Raw genomic sequence first — 19,215 nt, 5'->3', positions numbered from 1 at the left:
ACTGCCAAACCCTATTAATATTCTGAAGAAGTGATTTAAAACTACATAAGTAATTTATACTCCCTTCTATGAACTGGAACTATAAACCTATTTTACAGTAAGATAATATAGGCAAATACTACCAAAAGATTTTTTCTTTTTTATTGTGTGTGTGTGTGTGTGTGTGTGTGTGTGTGTGTGTGTGTGTGTTACTGGGGATTGAACCCAGAGAACCCAGGGTCATTCTACCTCTGAGACACACTGCTACCCCTATTTTTTTATTTTGAAACAGAGTCTCACTAAGTTTCAAAGGCCTCACTAAGTTGCTGAGGATGGCCATGAACCTACAATCCTATCCTCCTGTCTCAACTTCCCAAGTACTAGGGTTATAGGTGTTCACTACCAAACCCAGCACAAAATAATTTTTTTTCAAGAAAAAAAAATCTAATTCTATGCCCTCTGTTTTTATCAAGAATTATAAGAGGGTTAAAAGACTCCTTCCGAATTACTTACTGCCTTTTATGCAAACTAACACCAGACATTATACACTGGGCTATACCTCACATCTTTCGTACAAAGATGCAGTGAAACCTGGGCGTGGTGGCACATGCTTATAATCCCAGTAGTTGGGAGGCTAAGATGGGAGAATCACAGGTTCATGGCCAGCCTCAGCTACTTAGTGAGGCCCTCCACAACTTAGTGAAACCCTGTTTCAAACTAGAGAATAAAATATGAAGCAGCTCAGAGGTAGAATGCCCCTGGGTTAAATCCCCAAACCATAAAAAAGTTTTATTTTCCACAACTATAACTAATTATATACACATATATAGTTAACAATTTTATATATTAGAACCTTCCATACATGTTTCTAAATTATGAGAAAAACTGTTCCTTAGTTTAGAAAGCAAAACTCTATTTCTAACCTATAAGGTCATATTTTTCAGTATCTGGTAAAAAAAATTTTTGAGTATTATTCATGAATAGCTGACTGCCAAAAAAGTGACCCTACAGACAATATACAAATGTCTTAGCTTCCTGTTGTAATTTAAATTATTTTCTTATCTTTCTTTTTTTTTTGGTCTATGGTACTGTGGATTGAATCTAGGGGCGCTCTACTGCTGAACCTAGGGGTATATCCCTCTGAGCTACACCCTCAGACCAACTTTATTTCTTATTTGGAAACTGTCTCACTAGTTTGCAGAAAGTCTCACTAATTGCTGAAGCTGTCCTCAAACCTGTGATCTTCCTGTCTCAGCCTCCCATGTACTAAGTGTACACCACGTGACCAGCTAAGATTAGTCCACATTTGCTACAAATCAACGAGCCTTTCATTTTTCAGTCTGCTCCTCGTTTCACTCCTACTCTATTTTCTGTATGGCACTGGGGACTGAACCCAGGGGGCATTGTACCTCGGAAGTACACCTGCAGCCCATTTGATTTTTGAAACAGGGGCTCGCTAGGTTATTAGCAGGAGTTATTACTTGTTGAGGCTGCCCTCAAACCTGTGATCCTCCTATCTCGGCCTCCCAAGTATTGGAATTACAAGCATGCAACACCATGCCCAGAGCTCATAGTCTATTTTACACTCTACTGCACACATCAGTTCAATCCTGCTCATGTCCAAATCTCCAGTTCTCTTGTCCCCAACTTTCTCTCCTTTTGCCTTATCAATCCAACTTCCTTACAGACAACTATTCAGATCTCCCAGGTACAAAAACTCAAAATAGTGTCCTAAACAGAACTTATCTTTTTATGTGGGCATGTATATCACTGGGGATGGAATCCAGGGGCATTCTACCTCCGAGCTATACCCCCAGCCCTATTTTATTTCTTATTTGAAACAAGGTCAGTGAAGTTGTGTAGAACCTCACAAGTTGCTGAGGCTGGCCACAAATCTGAGACCCTCTTGTCTCAGCCTCCCAAATGCTGGGATGATAAGCATGAACCATCACCTTTACTTGTTGTTCTTTTTATAATTAACCTCAAAATAATGAATTTTTTACATATATACTTATATACACAAAAACTACAAAACTTACCACAGATATTTTGATAAGCACCAAACTAGATAGTTGTATCTTTGGTAAAGTTACAGAGAAACCTTCTGGGATGATTTGTGATGTAGGAAAAGAATGAGATTGGTAGAGGTGGGAGGAATTAAGATACATAGTGAGGTGAATTTAAAATTTGTACAGTCATTGGCAAGAGCTTCTGTATTTTTCTTTTGGTTCTGGTGACTAAAATGAGAATCTCAAAGAGAAAGTGGCGTCAGAGTGACTCCAGAGTTTCTGGAATGGGTTCTAGTACTGGGGATTAAACCCAGGGACGTTATAACTCTGAGCTATATCCTTAACCCATTTGTTTGTTTATTTGTTTGTTTGTTTATTCAAAGAGGGTCTTGCTAGATTGCTGAGAATCTTCTAAGTTGCCGAGTCTGGTCTTAAACCTGCAATCCACCTCTCTCAGCCTCCTAAATACTAGGATTACAGGCATGTGCCACCATGCTTGGCATCAAATTTCTTAAAGACATAAAAAGTATATTTTATATTATTTGATTCAAATAAAAATAATTAGTCTAAATTGCTACAAATTTTTCTAAATGCTCATTCTCATTTACTATGGCTATCAACTCAAAGACTAGTAACAAACAAAATATTGAGCCAGAAAACAGTTGGCCCCTAAGTCCAATAGTGCTTTCTCTATCTACATTAATTTGTTCTTTATAATACTATTACTACAAATGCAATACAATCTTGATCTGAGCCTTAACCTAAACCCTTCTATTTTACTAGTGAATTATTGTTTTTGGTTCACTTTTGTAGTCCAAAGAACACAAGATAATCCAAAATTCTACTGTTTTCTTTGCTTTATATCTCTCTCCCCATAAAGACTATCTGATTTATAATTTCTTCTTAATACATTCATTGCTAATAGAGACGCCCTTCTTTCTGCTAAAATAATTAGAAGCCCCTATTCTGTCAATTCTGCATCCTCCACACATGGAAAAAGAGTGCAGAAAAGTTCTACAACTTAAGAAAATTTCAGGACTGGGGGAGTAGCTCAGTGAGCATACACAAGGTTTTTGGTTCAATCCCCAGCACCACAAAAAAGAAAAAAAGAAAATTTCAAAATGCCTTTACATTCAACAAAATTTGTTCCACAGAAGCTGTTCTCAATAATGTCAACCCAGAACAGGGAGGAAAAAATCAATTAAAATACAGTATCAGCACACCATGTACTTGGTATGGACTAACCTCACCCATGAAGATGCTACTAAGTCACAAATTAACAGATTAACACACTCACCTTGCAAAGCAATCTTGTGTTAGTCATTTCTAATTTTATTTGAGCACTAATGGAAATAAAACAGACATTAATGGAATTAAAGACTGAATAAACAACTGTACTTACGTGTTAAGTGAAAGATCCCATCACAGGCACTAATATGAGATAAAAAGGCATTTCCCAGACCCTGCCCATTGTGAGCTCCTTTTACAAGGCCAGCAATATCCACTACATTTAGAAAGGCAGGAATTTTGCTGAAATACAAAAGAGGATTTTATTTTAAAAGAGTACAAAGAACCTGTTTATCAACCAAATAAATTCCAAAAACATTTCACATGAAGTATTTTTTTCCTTTATAGAAAAATGTTTAGAAGGTATTCAATAATGATTTTATAGATATTCTCCCCCAGAATAATTAAGAAATAACCTTTTAATACATTAGAACTTTTTATTTAGGAAAATGAAGAAGAAAATTAAAGCAGAAGAGATACTTTTATTGCACCTCTGAGATTAAAACTCTTAGTAATTTTACTAAAAGATCTATTGGCACATGTACACACATAAAACACACAAATGAAGTAGAAAATATTTAAAGAGTATACTCAAACATGGAAAGCTTAAAGAGTATTCTTTTTTGTTTTGTTTTGTTTTGTTTTTGGTGGTACTGGGGTTGGAACCCAGGGGCTTTTCTACCTCCAGGCTATACTCCCAGACCTACTTTATACTTTATTTGGAAACAGGGTCTCACTAAGTAGCTGAGGCTGGCTTTGAACCTGTGCGATCCTCCTGTCTCAGTCTCCCAAGCACTGGGATTACAAGCGTGCGCCACCACACCCGGCAAAGAGTATTCTTAAACACAGAGAGTCATCATAAAGTGAACCAACTTACTTTAGGTTAAGCACTAGACTAAGTCTTTTACATGTATTATCTTGTTTCAACATTCAAAACAATTCTATAAGGTAGGTACTATTTATTAAACCCACTTTTATAGATGAGGAAATTATGCCTTAGAAGGAGAGTTAAGAAATTTACTTCATACAGATCACTCAACTAGTCATGCCAAAACTGGAATTCAAACACACAGTTTGCATTTAATCACCACACAGATTATATAACCAAAAACCACCCAAATGTAATGGTGATAAGTTATAAACACTATAATAACCTAGTTAACAACAGCAACAGAATTAGATGTATATAATAAATAACCTTTACTTTGCTAAGTAAAGGCATAGTTAACAAGGTAGAAACCAAGTTAGAAAAGCTGTTTGCCATGTAAAATTAGAGATTTTAGTACATAGGCAAATAAAAGCTACTTTCAATATCATATGACAAAGGTATATGATATAATGTCAGTTTCACTATCTGATAAACGAATCATAAAAGTTCCACAAAAGACATCCCTGACAGCTGGACACTGGTGCATGCTTGTAATTCTAGTCCTCTTGAAGCTGAGACAGGAGGTTCACAGGTTTGAGGACAGCCTCAGCAACTTAACATGCCATTGGCAACTTATTGAAACCCTGTTTCAAAATAAAAGAATAGGAACTGGGCTAGGGTGACACATGCTTATAATTCTAGTACTTGCTGAGACAGGAGGATCTGGGATCAGGCCAGCCTCAGCTACTTAGTGATGACTTCTGCAACTTAGTGAGATGCTGTTTAAAAATAAAGAATAAAAAATAGGGCTGGGGATGTAGGTCAGAGGTAGAATACCCCTGGGTTCATTCTCCAGACCCCAAAACAAACAAACAAACAAAATAAAAGAATAAAAAAAAGTCTGGGGCCAGGCATGGTAGCACACGCTTGTAATCCTAGCATTCAGAAGGCAGAGACTGGAGGATTGAGGTTCACAGACAGACTCAGCTACTTAGCGAGGTCTTTGCAACTCAGTGAGACCCTGTTTCAAAAATAAAAAGACCAAAAATGAATAGGAGCTGGGGGAGGGGGGGTCGCTCAGAGGTAGAATGCCCCTGAGTTCCATCCACAGTACCACAAAAAAAAAAAAAAAAAAAGGCTGCGGTATGTCCCTGGGTTCCATTCCAGTAACACACATACAAAAAGACATCCCTATTATCTATCTGCACAAAAAATTGAAAATAATTGTTCTTTTACAATTATTACAGATAAAAATTACTTGATAACTTATGAGCAAATCCACTGAAAACACAAAAATGTTATCATTTTTTGTAGTCAGATATTATGCTTGCCTCCTGGCATCCATTGCCCCTCCACTTGGTAACCACACTGATTTTCATTACAGTAACCATACTTTGCCACTGTTGCTCAGAGACTGGGAGAAGTTTATCGTATCACTAGTTCTAGATATAGAATAAACAGGTTGGGCCTATTCTAAGCTCATTCTTAGGCATAATCAAAGACTCAAAGACTTTCACCTTGCCCTAAATGCCTCAAAAGACTTGAGGCATTTACTAAATGGAGTGAGGAAGGTTCCTGAATTGAAGCTCCTTTGTCTTCTGGGAGCTTCTAAAAGCAATCCCTTCTTTCACTCTGAATAAATGAGAACATATATGCACCATGAGTTGAGATACATCTTGTCACCACAAGGAAAAAGCAAACTTATGATCAAGCTGATGAAGAAAGTAAAGTGGACAGGGAAAAGGAACAGGTTCTTATAATACTTCTGCGCTAAATACCATGATGTTTACTAACTCAACAGATCAATTTTTAAAGTGTTTTTTTTTTGTATATAATTTTTGTGGCAATTATTTATCAGTATTTTTTTGTAATCATACATCACTTTGGAATACAAGACTTGAGAGGATATACAAGCACATATCATCCGATAAGCCCTCATCCAAACCCATCCCATTCTCTCCCCATCCCATTCTCTCCCCCTCCCTCAATCCCATGCTTAACTGGTGATTATCTTTGATATAATTGTTTACGCACCTCATGAGTTTTAAAGAGATTCCACCCTCCCCCATCCCCTCCCCTCTGATTGGTCACCTTAACTGCTTCTCAATAGGGCCCTTTCTACTACTCAACCTCCTCCTGTTACCCCTTTCCTCCTAGTTCTTGCTAATTAGGGGAAGCATCTGGGTTTTATTTTCTGTGCTATTTCTCTGTGCATGCTGCACTGCAAGTCCCGATCCCACTCTTGACGCACCCAGTAGTGGCCTGGCCACCCAGAGGACTCTGATCCCGACCTCGCTGGCTCCAGCACCGGTCTTGCCTCATGGAAGGCCCCGATCCTGGCCTTGCTGGCCCCCGCACCAAACTAACCCCTCGGCTGGCTCCTCTCCCGGCCTCAGAGGCCCCAGCACTGGCCTAGCCTCACGACAGGCTCCAATCCCGGCCTCGCTGACCCTGGCACCAGCCTAATCCCTCAGCAGGCTCCTATCCTGGTCTCACAAGTCTCAGCTCCGTCCTTGCCTCACAGCAGTTTCCGATCCTGGCCTCACAGGCCCTGGCACCGGCCTTACCCCTCAGCAGACTCCAATCCCAGCCTCAGAGGCCCCAGCACCGGCCATACTTCAAGGCAGGCTCCAATTCCGGCCTCGCTGGCCCCAGCACTGGCCTAACCCCTCAGCTGGCACTGATCCCTGCCTCGGAGGTCTCAGTAGCGGCCTTGCCTCAAGGCAGGCTCCGATTCTGGCCTCACTGGCCCCGGCACTGACCTCACCTCTAGGCAGGCTCCAATCCCAGCCTCGGAAGCCCCAACACTGGCCTTGCCTCACATCAGGCTCTGATCCGGGCCTCAATGGACCCAGCACTGGCCTAACCCTCAGCAGGCTCCGATCCCGGCCTTGGAGGCCTCAGCACCGGCCTAGCCTTGTGGCAGGCTCCGATCCTGGCCTCAATGGCTCCGGCCCTGGCCTAACGCATCAACTGTGATCCCGACCTCAGAGGCCCCAACACCGGCCTTGCCTCACGGCTGGCTCCGATCCCGGTCTCGCTAACCCCGGCACCGGCCTAACCCCTCGGCAGGTTCCGATTCCAGCCTCGGAGGCCTCAGAACCAGCCTTGCCTCACAGCAGGTTCCGATCCCGGCCTCATTGACCCTGGCACTGGCCTAACCCCTCGGAAGGCTCCAGTTGCAGCCTCGGAGGCCCCAGCACTGGCCTTGCCTCACAGCAGGCTCCAATCCCAGCTTCGCTGGCTCCGACCCTAGCCTAACACATTAGCTGGCTCTGATCCCGACCTCGGAGGCCCCAACACCGGCCTTGCCTCATGGCTGGCTCTGATCCTGGTCTCGCTGATCCGGGCAACAGCCTAACCCCTCGGCTGGCTCCGATTCCGGCCTCAGAGGCCCCAGCACCGGCCTTGCCTCACAGCAGGCTCCGATCCCAGCCTCGTTGGCCCCGACACTGGCCTAACCCCTCGGCAGGCTCCAGTCCCGGCCTCGGAGGCCCCAGCACTGACCTTGTCTCACAGCAGGCACCGATCCCAGCCTCACTGGCCCCAGCACTGGCCAAACCCACGGCAGGCTCCGATCCTGGCCTTGGAGGCCTCAGCACTGGCCTTGCCTCGCTGCAGGCTACGATCCCAACCTCACTGGCCACGGCACTGGCCTAACGCATCAGCTGGGTCCGATCCAAACCTCGGAGGCCCCAGCACTGGCCTTGCCTCACAGCAGGCTCCGATCCCAGTCTCGCTGACCCCGGCACCGGCCTAACCCCTCGGCAGGCTCCGATCCTGGCCTCGTTGGCTCTGGCCCTGGCCTAACCCCTCGGCAGGCTCCAATCCCGGCCTCGGAGGCCCCAGCACCAGCCTTGTCTCACGGCAGCCTCCAATCCCGGCCTCGCTGGCCCCGGGACTGACCTAACCCCTCGGCAGGCTCTGATCCCGGCCTCGCTGGCCCCGGCACCAGCCTCACCCCTCGGCAGGCTCTGATCCAAGCACCCTCTTCACCCAGCAGGTTGTCCCACATTCCCAAGGGTGCATGGTGGTAGCATTCTGCCTCTGAGGTAATTTCTTCAAAAGTTCTGCCTCCCTTGACTACTTGCCTCTGCCACTACCAATGCGACTGCCTCCACCATTTCAAATCTATCCCAAGCTCTTTTCCCATACTGCATAATGTCCAGTGTTCCTAAGCATGAGCGACAACAGCATTTGACCTTTGGAGTAATTTCTTCAGAGGATCAGGGTGGGTTGGATCAGATGTCTGCCTCTCCCAAATCCAGGTCTCCACCGCCATCTCGGCCACTGCTGCCGCCACAGCCTTCCTACTAGGTCTCCGCTAGATTCTCTCCTTACAGGTGATGTCCAGGATTCTTAACAATGTAGAGAAGCAGCAGCCCTCTTTCACGGGGAATTTTTCCAAAAGTTCCAGTTCAGACAAATATGTTTTGTCTGAATCTACAATATTCTAGCTGCCGCCAGGGCCATCTGAACTCCTCTCAAATATTTTTCTTTTTTCATTTCTTTTTTTTTTTAATAAGAGAAGAGAGTATGTGTGCTTTGGGGTGGATGTGGGATAAGGACTCGGTAGCAATGAAAAATTGTTTTTTCTTCCTGGGTGGGAGGGGTGTCGCCTAAGGGAGCCCCGCCCACACCCACCCACCCTCCCAGCGTCAGGGGCATGCAGCCCGGACTTCCGGGGGCCTTCCGGGTGGGGGGAGGTCTCCTAAGGGTGCCCCGCCCACCCTCCTGGGTCGGAACCATGGGGCCCCGACCTCCAGGGCCTTCCTCCAGGGCCTCCGGCCTTCTGGGTGGGGGGGAGTCACCTAAGGGTGCCCCGCCTGCACCCGCCCACCCTCCCAGGGTCTGGGCCATGTGGCCCGGACAACTGATCAATTTTTTTAAGTCAGTACGTTAAGTACAACTACTATACTCATCCTAAATGATATTATTTCTAACAACTAAAGCCATTTGTATGTTAAATAAAAAGTACAGTTGCATCCAAATAGATGGAAAGCTCTAGATTTTTTTCTTGTTGTTGTTGTTGTTTTTAACAGTACTAGGGATGAAACCCATGGGCATTCTACCTCCAAGCCACACCCCCATCCCTATTTTTTCCTCTTTATTTTGAAACAAGGTCTCACTGAGTTTCAAAGAGCCTAAGTAGCTGAGGCTGTCCTCTGCAAACCAGGATCCTCTGGTCTCTCAGCCTCCTGAATGCTGGGATTACAAGCATGTGTCACCATGCCCAGCTTAAAGCTCTGGATCTGAAGTGGAATAAAACCCTTAGATTCTATTCCTGGTTGACATTAACTATTACATGTGACTGTGGACAAATCACTTGATCTTTCTAGGCCTCAAGTTTGTTTCCTTCCTTCCTTCCTTCCTTCCTTTCTTTTGCAGTACTGCGGGTTGAACCCTGAGGCATTATACCTGCAAGGTACACCCTCAGCCCTGTTTTTTTTAGTATTTTTATTTTTTGAAACAGTCTCACTGAGTTGCAAAAGGCCTCGCTAAGTAGCTGAGGCTGTCCTCAAAACACGATCCTAAAGTCTCTGCCTCTCAAATGCTGGGATTACAAGTGTGTGCCACTACGCCTGGCTTTCAAGAAGAATTTAGACAGGAACATCTTTTTGAAATAGGGTCTCACTAACTTGCAGAGAACCTCACTAAGTAGCTGAGGCTGGCCATAAACCTGTAGACCTCCTGTCTCAGCCTCCCAAGTATTGGGAGTACAAGTGAGGGCCACCACACCTGGCTAAGATTCTCTTTTCCAATGAATTCTGATTCCTGATTTAAGGCCAAGATAAAAGTTTAAACTATTAAGCCAGGCGTGGTAGCACACACTTGTAATCCCCATGCTTGGGAGACTGAGACAGGAGGATCGCACGGGTTCAAAGCCAGCCTCAGCTACTCAGTGAGACTTTCAGCAACTTAGTGAGACCCTGTTTCCAAATAAAGTAAAAAAAGGTCTGGGAGTATAGCCCGGAGGTAGAAAGCCTCTGGGTTCCACCCCCAGTACCACCAAAAAAAAAAAAAAGAAAAAAAAAGTTTAAACTATTAAAACAATATCTCAAAAAATAAAAACATGAGGCCTAATTTAAGAACTTCTGCTATATTAGACCAATGATCTCATGACTAAGAAAAATAATATTTTAGATCTTATGAAACTCTCTTAATACTAAAATAACATTTAAAATCTTTTAAATCACTATAATAAACATTTATAAATTTTTCATCAATAGAAAGAGACTGAATATTTCTAAGATTTTTCCTTTATAAGTAAACAAAATATCAAAGACCTACTATATAACAGAGAGTTGAAGAAGAAAAGCATTATGAATTGTCAATTCTCTTTTTCTATTTTCTTGGGCATAAAGAATAAAGAGGCTAAAAAATTAAGTTATGAGGAAAAATGAAGATGGGTTTCCTTTTTTTGCAGAACTGGGGATTGAACCCTAGGGCATTCAACCTTCAAGCTACAATCCAAGCCCTATTTTTTATTCTTTATTTTGAAACAGAGTCTCTCACCAAGTTCCAGGGGGCCTCACTAAGTAGCTGAGGCTGGCTGTGAACTTGTGATCCTCCTGTCTTAGCCTCACAGGTACTAATATTAAATGTGCGCCACCATACCCACCCTATTCAATTTCTTTATTTCCAAAAGGACATCAAATCAATGTGTGTATTATAAAGGAAAAACAGGAAAATCTTGTTTTTTCTTTTTTTTTAGAGTCCTTTTTTTAATTGTTTTTTTAATTTTTATGGTGCATTATATTCATACATCATATTGGGGTAAAAAACTTGTGTACAAGGCCGGGCGTGGTGGCGCACGCTTGTAATCCCCGCGCTTGGGAGGCGGAGACAGGAGGATCGCGCAGGTTCGAAGCCAGCCGCGCTGGCATAAGAGACCCTGTTTCAAAAATATAAAATAGGTCTGGGAGTGTAGCCCGGAGGTAGAAGGGCTTCCGGGAACCCCAGTATCACCAAAAAAAAAACAAAAACAAAAAAACTTGTGTACATACATGTACACATCACTGATTTAACCCCTACCCAATTCCCACCCCATTCCCTCCCCATCCCTCCTTCCCTTGCTTGGCTTAGTGGTTGACTTCAATATGTTTAATTACATTGTGTATTTTAGAGATTTTCCTTCTTCCCCCCTCCTTTCTCCTCCTTTAGGTTGTCTTGTTTGCTCCTCTATAGGATTTTCTTTTTCATCTAAAGTTACTCCTATGACCCATTCCTCCTTAGTTTTTACATATTATGGAAAGCATCCTATTTCTTATTTTTTGTGACTGACTAATCTCACTTAGCATAATATCCTCCAGTTCCATCCATTTCCCTGAAAATTATGTAATTGAGGTTTTTTTAATGGCTGAGTAAAATTCCATTGTGTACATATCCCACAGTTTTGTAATCCATTCATCTGTTGATGGACATATTAGCTGGTTCCATAGTTTGGCTACATTGAATTGTGCAGCTATGAACATAGATACACATGCATTAGTTTGGTAGTTTGGTTTCCTTTCTTTTGGGTAGATACCCAGAAGTGGTATTGCTGGATCAAATGGTAGATTTGTTCCCATTCTTCTGAGGATTCTCCATACTGTTTTCCAAAGTGGTTGTACTAATTTGCAATCCCACCAACAATGTTTTAGAGTTCCCACTTCTCCACATCCTCGCCAGCATCTGTTGTGTTCTGAATAATTGCCATTCTAGTTGGAGTTAGGTGAAATCTCAGGGTAGTTTTGATTTGCATCTCTCTGATTGCCAATGATGTTGAGCATTTTTTCATGCATTTATTGTCCATTTTAATTTCTTCTTTTGTGAAGTATCTATTTAGTTCACTTGCCCATTTTGTTATTGGATGCTTTGTTTTCTTAGTGTTGAGTTTCTTGAGTTCTCTGTATATTCTAGATATTATTCTTCTATCAGAGGTGCAGGTGGCAAAAATCTTCTCCCATTCTGTTGGCTCTCAATTGAGATTGACAGTTTCCTTTGTTGAACAGAAGTTCTTCAGTTTCATGCAATCCCACGTATTGATTCGCCTTTTAATTTGTTGTGCCTTTGAGGTCTTGCTGAGAAAGTGTTTATCTGTGCCTATGTGTTGCAGTGTTGGACCTATGCCCGCTTCAAGGAGCTTCAAGGTCTCTGGTTTGATTTCCAAGTCTCTGATCCATCTTGAATTGACTCTTGTACAGGGTGAGAAAGTGGGATTAATTTCCAATTTTCTGCATATGGTTAACCAATTTTGCCAACACCATTTGTTGAACAGGCTATCTTTTTTCCAGTGTATGTTTTTGGCCCATTTGTCAAAAATCAATTGGCTGAAAGTGTGTGGACTTGTTTCTGGGTCTTCTATTCTGCTCCATTGGTCTATGTATCTGTTTTTGTGCTAATACCATGCTGTTTTTATTACAATGGCTTTGTAGTACAGTTTAAAGTCAGGTATTGTGATTCCTCCTGCATGGTTTTTGTTGCTGAGAACTACTTTGGCTATTCTGGGCTTTTTGTTATTCCAAATAAATTTAAGGACTGATTTTTCTATGTCTGTGAGGAATGATTTTGGTAGTTTAATGGGCATTGCGTTAAATCTGTAGATCACTCTTGGAAGGATGACCATTTTAATGATATTTATTCTGCCAATCCATGAACATGGAAGATCTTTCCATCTTCTAAGATCTTCTTCGATTTCGTTTTTCAATGTTTTATAATTTTCTATGTAGAGATCTTTTACCTCCTTGGTTTATTCCTACGTATTTTATTTTTTTGTGGGAGATCCTGAGTGGAAGTGTTTTCTGAATTTCTTTTTCAGTGGATTTATGGTTGGTGTACAGGAATGCTTCTGATTTTTTAAGATTGATTTTATATCCAGATACTTCTGAATTTGTTGATCAGTTCTACATGCCTTTTGGTTGAGTTTGTTGGGTTTTCTAAATATAGTATCATGTCATCTGCAAATAGTGAAAGTTTGAATTCTTCTTTTCCTATTTGTACTCCTTTGATTTCCTTTTCTTGCCTTATTGCTCGGGCTAGAGTCTCTAGTACTATATTGAAGAGAAGTGGTGATAATGGACATCCTTGTCTCATTCCTGTTTTTAGGGGGAATTCTTGAAGTTTTTCCCCATTTAATATGATGTTGGCGGTGGGCTTATTAGGAAAATCTTGAAAGATGAATCCCTTCACTACCTAAAATCTCAACAAATTTGAAGTTCAAGAGCTTCACTGTTGTTGTTTTTATAATGTCTTTGAAAAATATCAACAATGTCACGTCCCCACACAGTATAGCAGTAGCAAGTGCCCACATAAGGAAGCAATCAAGAGGGGAGACAAGGTAACATGATGGCCGGTGGGGTTTGTCCAAGGACGGTTTCAGGTAGAAGAAAAGCCTGCCAGTAGCCAGGGCCCAAAGCAAGAGGGTGCCCATATCAGGCAACCTATCAATCTATTATCTATACAGGGCCACAAAATAATAGCATAAACCATTTCTTACCTTGCTGGTTTGTGATACTGGCAAAGAAAGTCAAACCTTTCATCTGGCACAGGTACTCTGCTTTCATTTGGATCAATAGTACAGAATGGGAAATTTTCTGCTGAAGCCTGACTATTGGTTAATACATTGAAGAAAGTAGATTTCCTAAAAGGAAAAAACAGGAATTTCAATCATTTCTTACATTACTGCCAAGAAAAATTTATCTCTTCCTAATTTCAATGCTCAAATAAGATCTATAAAGAATATAAAGCCAACATGGGAAAGGGGTAGAAAGAAAAGTACATGTTTACTAATAGAAATGAATTTTTTTTTTTTTTGCTTGTCTAGGAATAGAATGCAGGGGCATTCAACCTCTGAGCTACACCCTCCTCTGCCCTATTTTTTTTAATTCTTTATTTTGAAACAGGGTCTCACTAAGTTGCAGAAGGCCTCACTAATTAGCTGAGGCTGTCCACGAACTGCAATCCTCCAGTCTCAGCCTACCGAATGCTGGGATTACAAGCATGAGCCACCACGCCCAGCAATGATTGATAATTAGGTCATGTTCCTATCTCACCCTATTTGTAACTTGAGAGAATGTTTTCAAAGAATCTGTGTTATAAAACAAATATCTAGGGTGCAACATACAACAAAATCTATTTTGTCAGCATGAAATGTTGAAAAGTATGTATCTAGTTTAGGAAATCCCTTCCCAAGCATTCTGAATCAAAAAAAGAATTATTTACTGTCTCAAAGAAACTAGGAGGCTGGAGCTCAAGGTTCCTACTAATTGTTAGGATATAAGGATTACTGGTAATTATGAAAGTCAAAATAGAAATTTTTTCCCTGAAGTAATGGCTTAAATAAAGGGGGGAAAATACATTAATATAGAAAACCTGGTCACTTATTTTCTAATGAGAGTGTGTGTGTGTGTGTGTGTGTGTGTGTGTTATTGGGGATGGAACCCGGGAGCATTCTACCTTTGAACTATACCCCCAGTCCTATTTTTTATTCCTTATTTTGAAACAGGGTCTAAGTTGCAGAGGGATTCCCATAGTAGCTGAGTCTGGCCACAAACCTGCAACCCTCCTGCCTCAGTCTCCCAAGTACCGAGATTACAAGCATGCACCCACCACGCCAATTCCTCCAATCACAGTTTTAGAAGTAAAATAGTAACCAAGTGTGATGGCACATGCTTGTAATCTCAGTATTTGGGAGTTAAAAAAAAAAAAGTAAAATACTAAAAGGAGATTAAGGGAGAGAATTGGGAGAGGGGAAAAGGAGGACTGAGAAAGGAAACAGGTCAAATAATACTACGGCAACATATTAAATATTAAGTCCAAAAGAAAAGAAAAGAGAAGAAAGGAAAGGAAGGAAGGAAGAAACAGGGTCTCACTAGGTTGACCATAGTCTCATTACTTGCTGAGGCTGTCCTTGAACCTGTGATCCTCCTATCTCAGCCTCTCAAGAACTGGGATTATAAACATGCACCACCACACCCAGCTCAAAATAATCTCATTCAAACCAGTTGCATTTGTGTAATCCTAGCAACTCAGGATGCTGAGGCAGGTGTACAGTCAGCCTCAGCTACTTAGTGAGGCCCTTTGCAACTCAGTGAGACTCTGTTTCAAAATAAAGAATAAAAACAGGGCTGAAGGTAAAGCTCAGAGGACCATAAATAAATAAATAAATAAATAAATAAATAAATAAATAAATGGTAATTAATGAAAAAAAGGACACCTTGAACATTTAAGTTACATGTGTACAGAATTATATGATAAACCGCACATATATTTCCTATCACTGTCTTACCTGTAAATAGATGACTCACTTTAATTTTAAAAACATTACAAGCTGAGCATGGTGGCACACACTTGTAATCCCAGCATTTGGGAGGCTGAGACTGGAGGATCACAGTTTATGGACAGCCTGAGTTACTTAGTGAGGCCTCTTGCAATTCAGTGAGACACTGTTTCAAATATAATAGAATAACAAATAGGGCTGGGGATGTAGCTGAGAGGTACAGTACCATCTCCAGTACTGAAAAAAAAAAATTATAAAACTCGCCAGGTGTGGTGGTGCATGCTCATAATCCCAATGCATGGAATGCTGAGACAGAAGGATCACAGGTTCCCAGCCAACCTCAGCTACTTAATGATGCCCTCTGCAACTTAGTGAAATCCTGTTTCCAAATAAAGAATAAAAAGTAAGTCTGGGAATGTAGCTTAGAGATAGAATGCCTCTGGGTTCCATCCCCAGACCTCCTCCGAAAAAATTACAAAACTCAACTTTTTATTCTCACATCTTTCGTATTCATTTTACAACAGGAACTCTTTTGCCTAACATCTTCCAGTATTATATTCAAAGTTGTTACCTCCTTCTCTTATAATAAAAATCACTCATCTGACTCCTGAGCTCCCAAGAATTTAATCAAATTTATAATGAGACTTTTTTTATGGTATTGGGGTTCCTGGAAGCCCTTCTACTCCTGGGCTACACTCCCAGACCTATTTTATATTTTTATTTGGAAACAGGGTCTCTTAAGCCAACAAGGCTGGCTCTGAACCAGCACGATCCTCCCGTCTCCGCCTCCCAAGCGCGGAGATTACAAGCATGCGCCACCATGCCCAGCTATAATGAGACTTTTAATAAAACTTCCTAAAGTACCTTAAATGTGGCCTCTGATACCCAGTCTAGATAGGTATCAAACATAGCCAGTCAGCATCAAAGTCAAATCTGTGTGTGTGTGTGTGTGTGTGTGTGTGTGTGTGTGTGTGTGTGTTACTGGGGATTGAACCCAGAGACATCCTACCTCTGAGGTACTCTATTTTTTTTTTTTTGGTGGTACTAGGGATGGAACCCTTCTGCCTCCGGGCTACATTCCCAGACCTATTTTTTATTTTATTTGGAAACAGGGTCTCTTAAACCAGCAAGGCTGGCTTCGAACCTGCATGATCCTCCCGTCTCCACCTTCTAAGTATGGGGATTACAAGCATGCGCCACCATGCCCGGCTGAGCTACCCTATTTTTATAGGGTCATTCTAACCCCAGCCCTATTTTTTTTCATTTTGAAACTGGGTCTCACTAAGTTGCTGAGGGTGTCACTAAGTTGCTGAGGCAAACCTGTGATCCTTCTGTCTCAGCCTCTGAAGTACTGGGATGCACCACCAGGCCCAAAGTCAACTTTCAAGTACTCTAGTTTCAATTTAACGCAACATTGGGTCTCCCAACAGTGTTTCAAGCACATATAGCCAGTCTGATTCACTGGTTTTAAATCTCATTGCTTTTTCCTCTAAATTTAGAAAAGAAAATATAAGTAACTCAAGTTTCAATGTATTATCTGGGCACAAAATTAAAAATAAAATACATCTAAAGTAAACCCTACTTTTGCAGTATTAATATTCTAGCCCTTTTTCTTCAACTTTAATTCTAATTATTTCATGAATTTCCATATCTACAACAGGACACCAAATATTTACAAGATGAAGATAAGAAAAGCCCCAAAATCCACTTACCCAACATTTGGCAATCCAACAATACCGATTTTCAGTGAGGTTCCAAATCTTCCAATGATTGGGGGTGGTTTAATTCCATCACCTCCCTTTTTGGGGGGCATCTAAAATGTCAAAACAAACATATGTACAAAACTTTTCACTATCCTATGGACAAAAACACATTTTGTCACATAAAATTTTATCACTGGATTAAAAAAAGGTGAAACTCTCCTCTGTTTTTTAACAAAAAGAACAAAAAGTTGTGTAAACAGATCTGATTTAGATGATTGTCAAAGCAGTCACTCTTGAGAAGTCCTAGAAAGAATAAACAAAAACTGTTACACCAGAAATCTAAGACAAAATTTAGTTTCAATCTTCTATCCAGACTACTCACAAAACACTTTATCTCTTAACCTGACATATGGTTATATGAATGAAAGCATCTGGAAGCAGATGCTGTGATGAGAGTCAATCATAGCACCCGTATGTAATCCCAGCTACACAGTAAGCTGAGGCAAAAGCATTTCAAATTCCAGGCCAGCAAACTGAGAAGCCTATCTCAAAATAAAATTTTTTTATTTTTATTTTTTTATTGGTTCACTGTAGTCTCACATCATAGTGTGGATCGTGTTGACAATGGCATATATTCATACAGTACTTGGTGTCTCCCCTTCCCCATTTCCCTCCCTCCCAATACTGAGTGTCCAGATTAACAATGTTATACTTACATCACATAGTCATATGTAGCTTTTCCATTAATTAACTTCAGCCTTCTTCTTCCCCTACGCTTCCTTCCTGGCTTTGCTGAGGTTTCACCTCCATTATCTGGAGACCCTCTAGTATCCCTAACACTCCCTAGCTTGAGCATATTAGAGAAAACATATGTCCCTTCTCTTTCTGCGCTTGACTAATCTCACTTAACATAATGTTCTCCGGTCTTTCCATCTTCCTAGGAATGACATAAATTTTGTTTTTCTTTGTTGCTGAGTAGAAATCCATTGTGTGTATTTCCCATAATTTTGTAATCCATTCATCTGTTAATGAACACCTAGGATAGTTCCATATTTTGGATTTTTTAAAAAGGCTGAGAGCCGGGTGTGGTGGATCATGCTTATAATCCCAGCTTTTGGGAGGCTGAGACTGGAGGATCGCAGTTCACAGTCTCAGCTACTTAGGCCCTATGCAACTCAGTGAGACCCTGTTTCAAAATAAAAAATAAGCTGGGTGTGGTGGCGCACACTTGTAATCCCAGTACTCAGGGGGGCTGAGACAGGAGGATTACCCAAGTTCGAACCCAGCCTCAGCTACTTAGTGAGGCTCTCAATAACTTAGTAAGGACCCTGTTTCCAAATAAAATACAAAATAGGTCTGGGAGTATAGCCCGGAGGTAGAAAGCCCCTAGGTTCCATCCCCAGTACCAAAAAAAAAAAAAAAGTAAGAAAGAATAAAAAACAGGGCTGGGGGTGGAGCTCAGATGTAGAATGCCCCTGGGTTCCATCCCCAGTACAAAAAAAAAAAAAAAAAAAGGGCCAAGAATGTAGCTCAGTTGTAAAGTTCTCGCATAGTTTTTAAGAGGCCCTGGGTTCAATGCCCAGAACCACAAAAGGAAAAAAGGAGAGAAGAAAAAGAAAAACCTATTCTAGAATCACAAGAAACACTCATCTCTCACACACACAAAAAACTATTATCTGAAATATATATTCTTCCCTATTCCTCGACAATGCTCATTTCTCACGAGAATGAAAACTGGGTCTGAGTCCTTTCAGTCAATTTTCCTTCCACCTTCGGCATGCAGTTAAGGCTCCTCAATCTCTAAAAGCAACCTCCAAAATTTACACTTTGGTTACTTCTAGTCGTGCATTCATCCACTGAACTCCATCCCTCACCTGTGCTAGGGATTGACTTCAGCGCCTAGAGCATGCTGTACCACTGAGCTACACATCCCCAGCCCAAAACCACTCAACTTTTTTCCTTACATGTCAAAACTTTATCTGTCCTTTGCTAGCCTGGTTGCAAGTTCCACCGTGCAAATTAACCCCACTTTTCTAGTGCAAATTGAACTCACGAGAACTGCAGAGTTGGCCCTCCTGGGGCTACATAGGAACCCTACTCCTTGAATGA

General features: G+C 41.5%; 1 protein-coding gene across 2 annotated transcripts in view; it reads right to left on the bottom strand.

The window, feature by feature from the left end:
* OLA1 (Obg like ATPase 1) overlaps positions 1-17,216 on the bottom strand; it is a gene marked incomplete at both ends in the record, with an annotated part of 164,763 nt that extends 147,547 nt beyond the window's left edge. For both annotated transcript variants that reach the window (XM_080720077.1, XM_080720078.1), the window contains 3 exons: positions 3,391-3,518; positions 13,622-13,765; positions 17,116-17,216. In XM_080720077.1, the coding sequence (XP_080576203.1) occupies positions 3,391-3,518; positions 13,622-13,765; positions 17,116-17,216 (373 nt within the window). The remainder of the gene's footprint in view (positions 1-3,390; positions 3,519-13,621; positions 13,766-17,115) is intronic.
* Positions 17,217-19,215: the final 1,999 nt, after the last annotated feature.

This window comes from Muscardinus avellanarius, assembly GCF_963383645.1.
Source record: "Muscardinus avellanarius genome assembly, chromosome: 2".
NCBI lineage: Eukaryota > Metazoa > Chordata > Mammalia > Rodentia > Gliridae > Muscardinus > Muscardinus avellanarius.
Note: the sequence above shows the minus strand (reverse complement) of the source record. Positions and strands in the feature narration are given on the sequence as shown.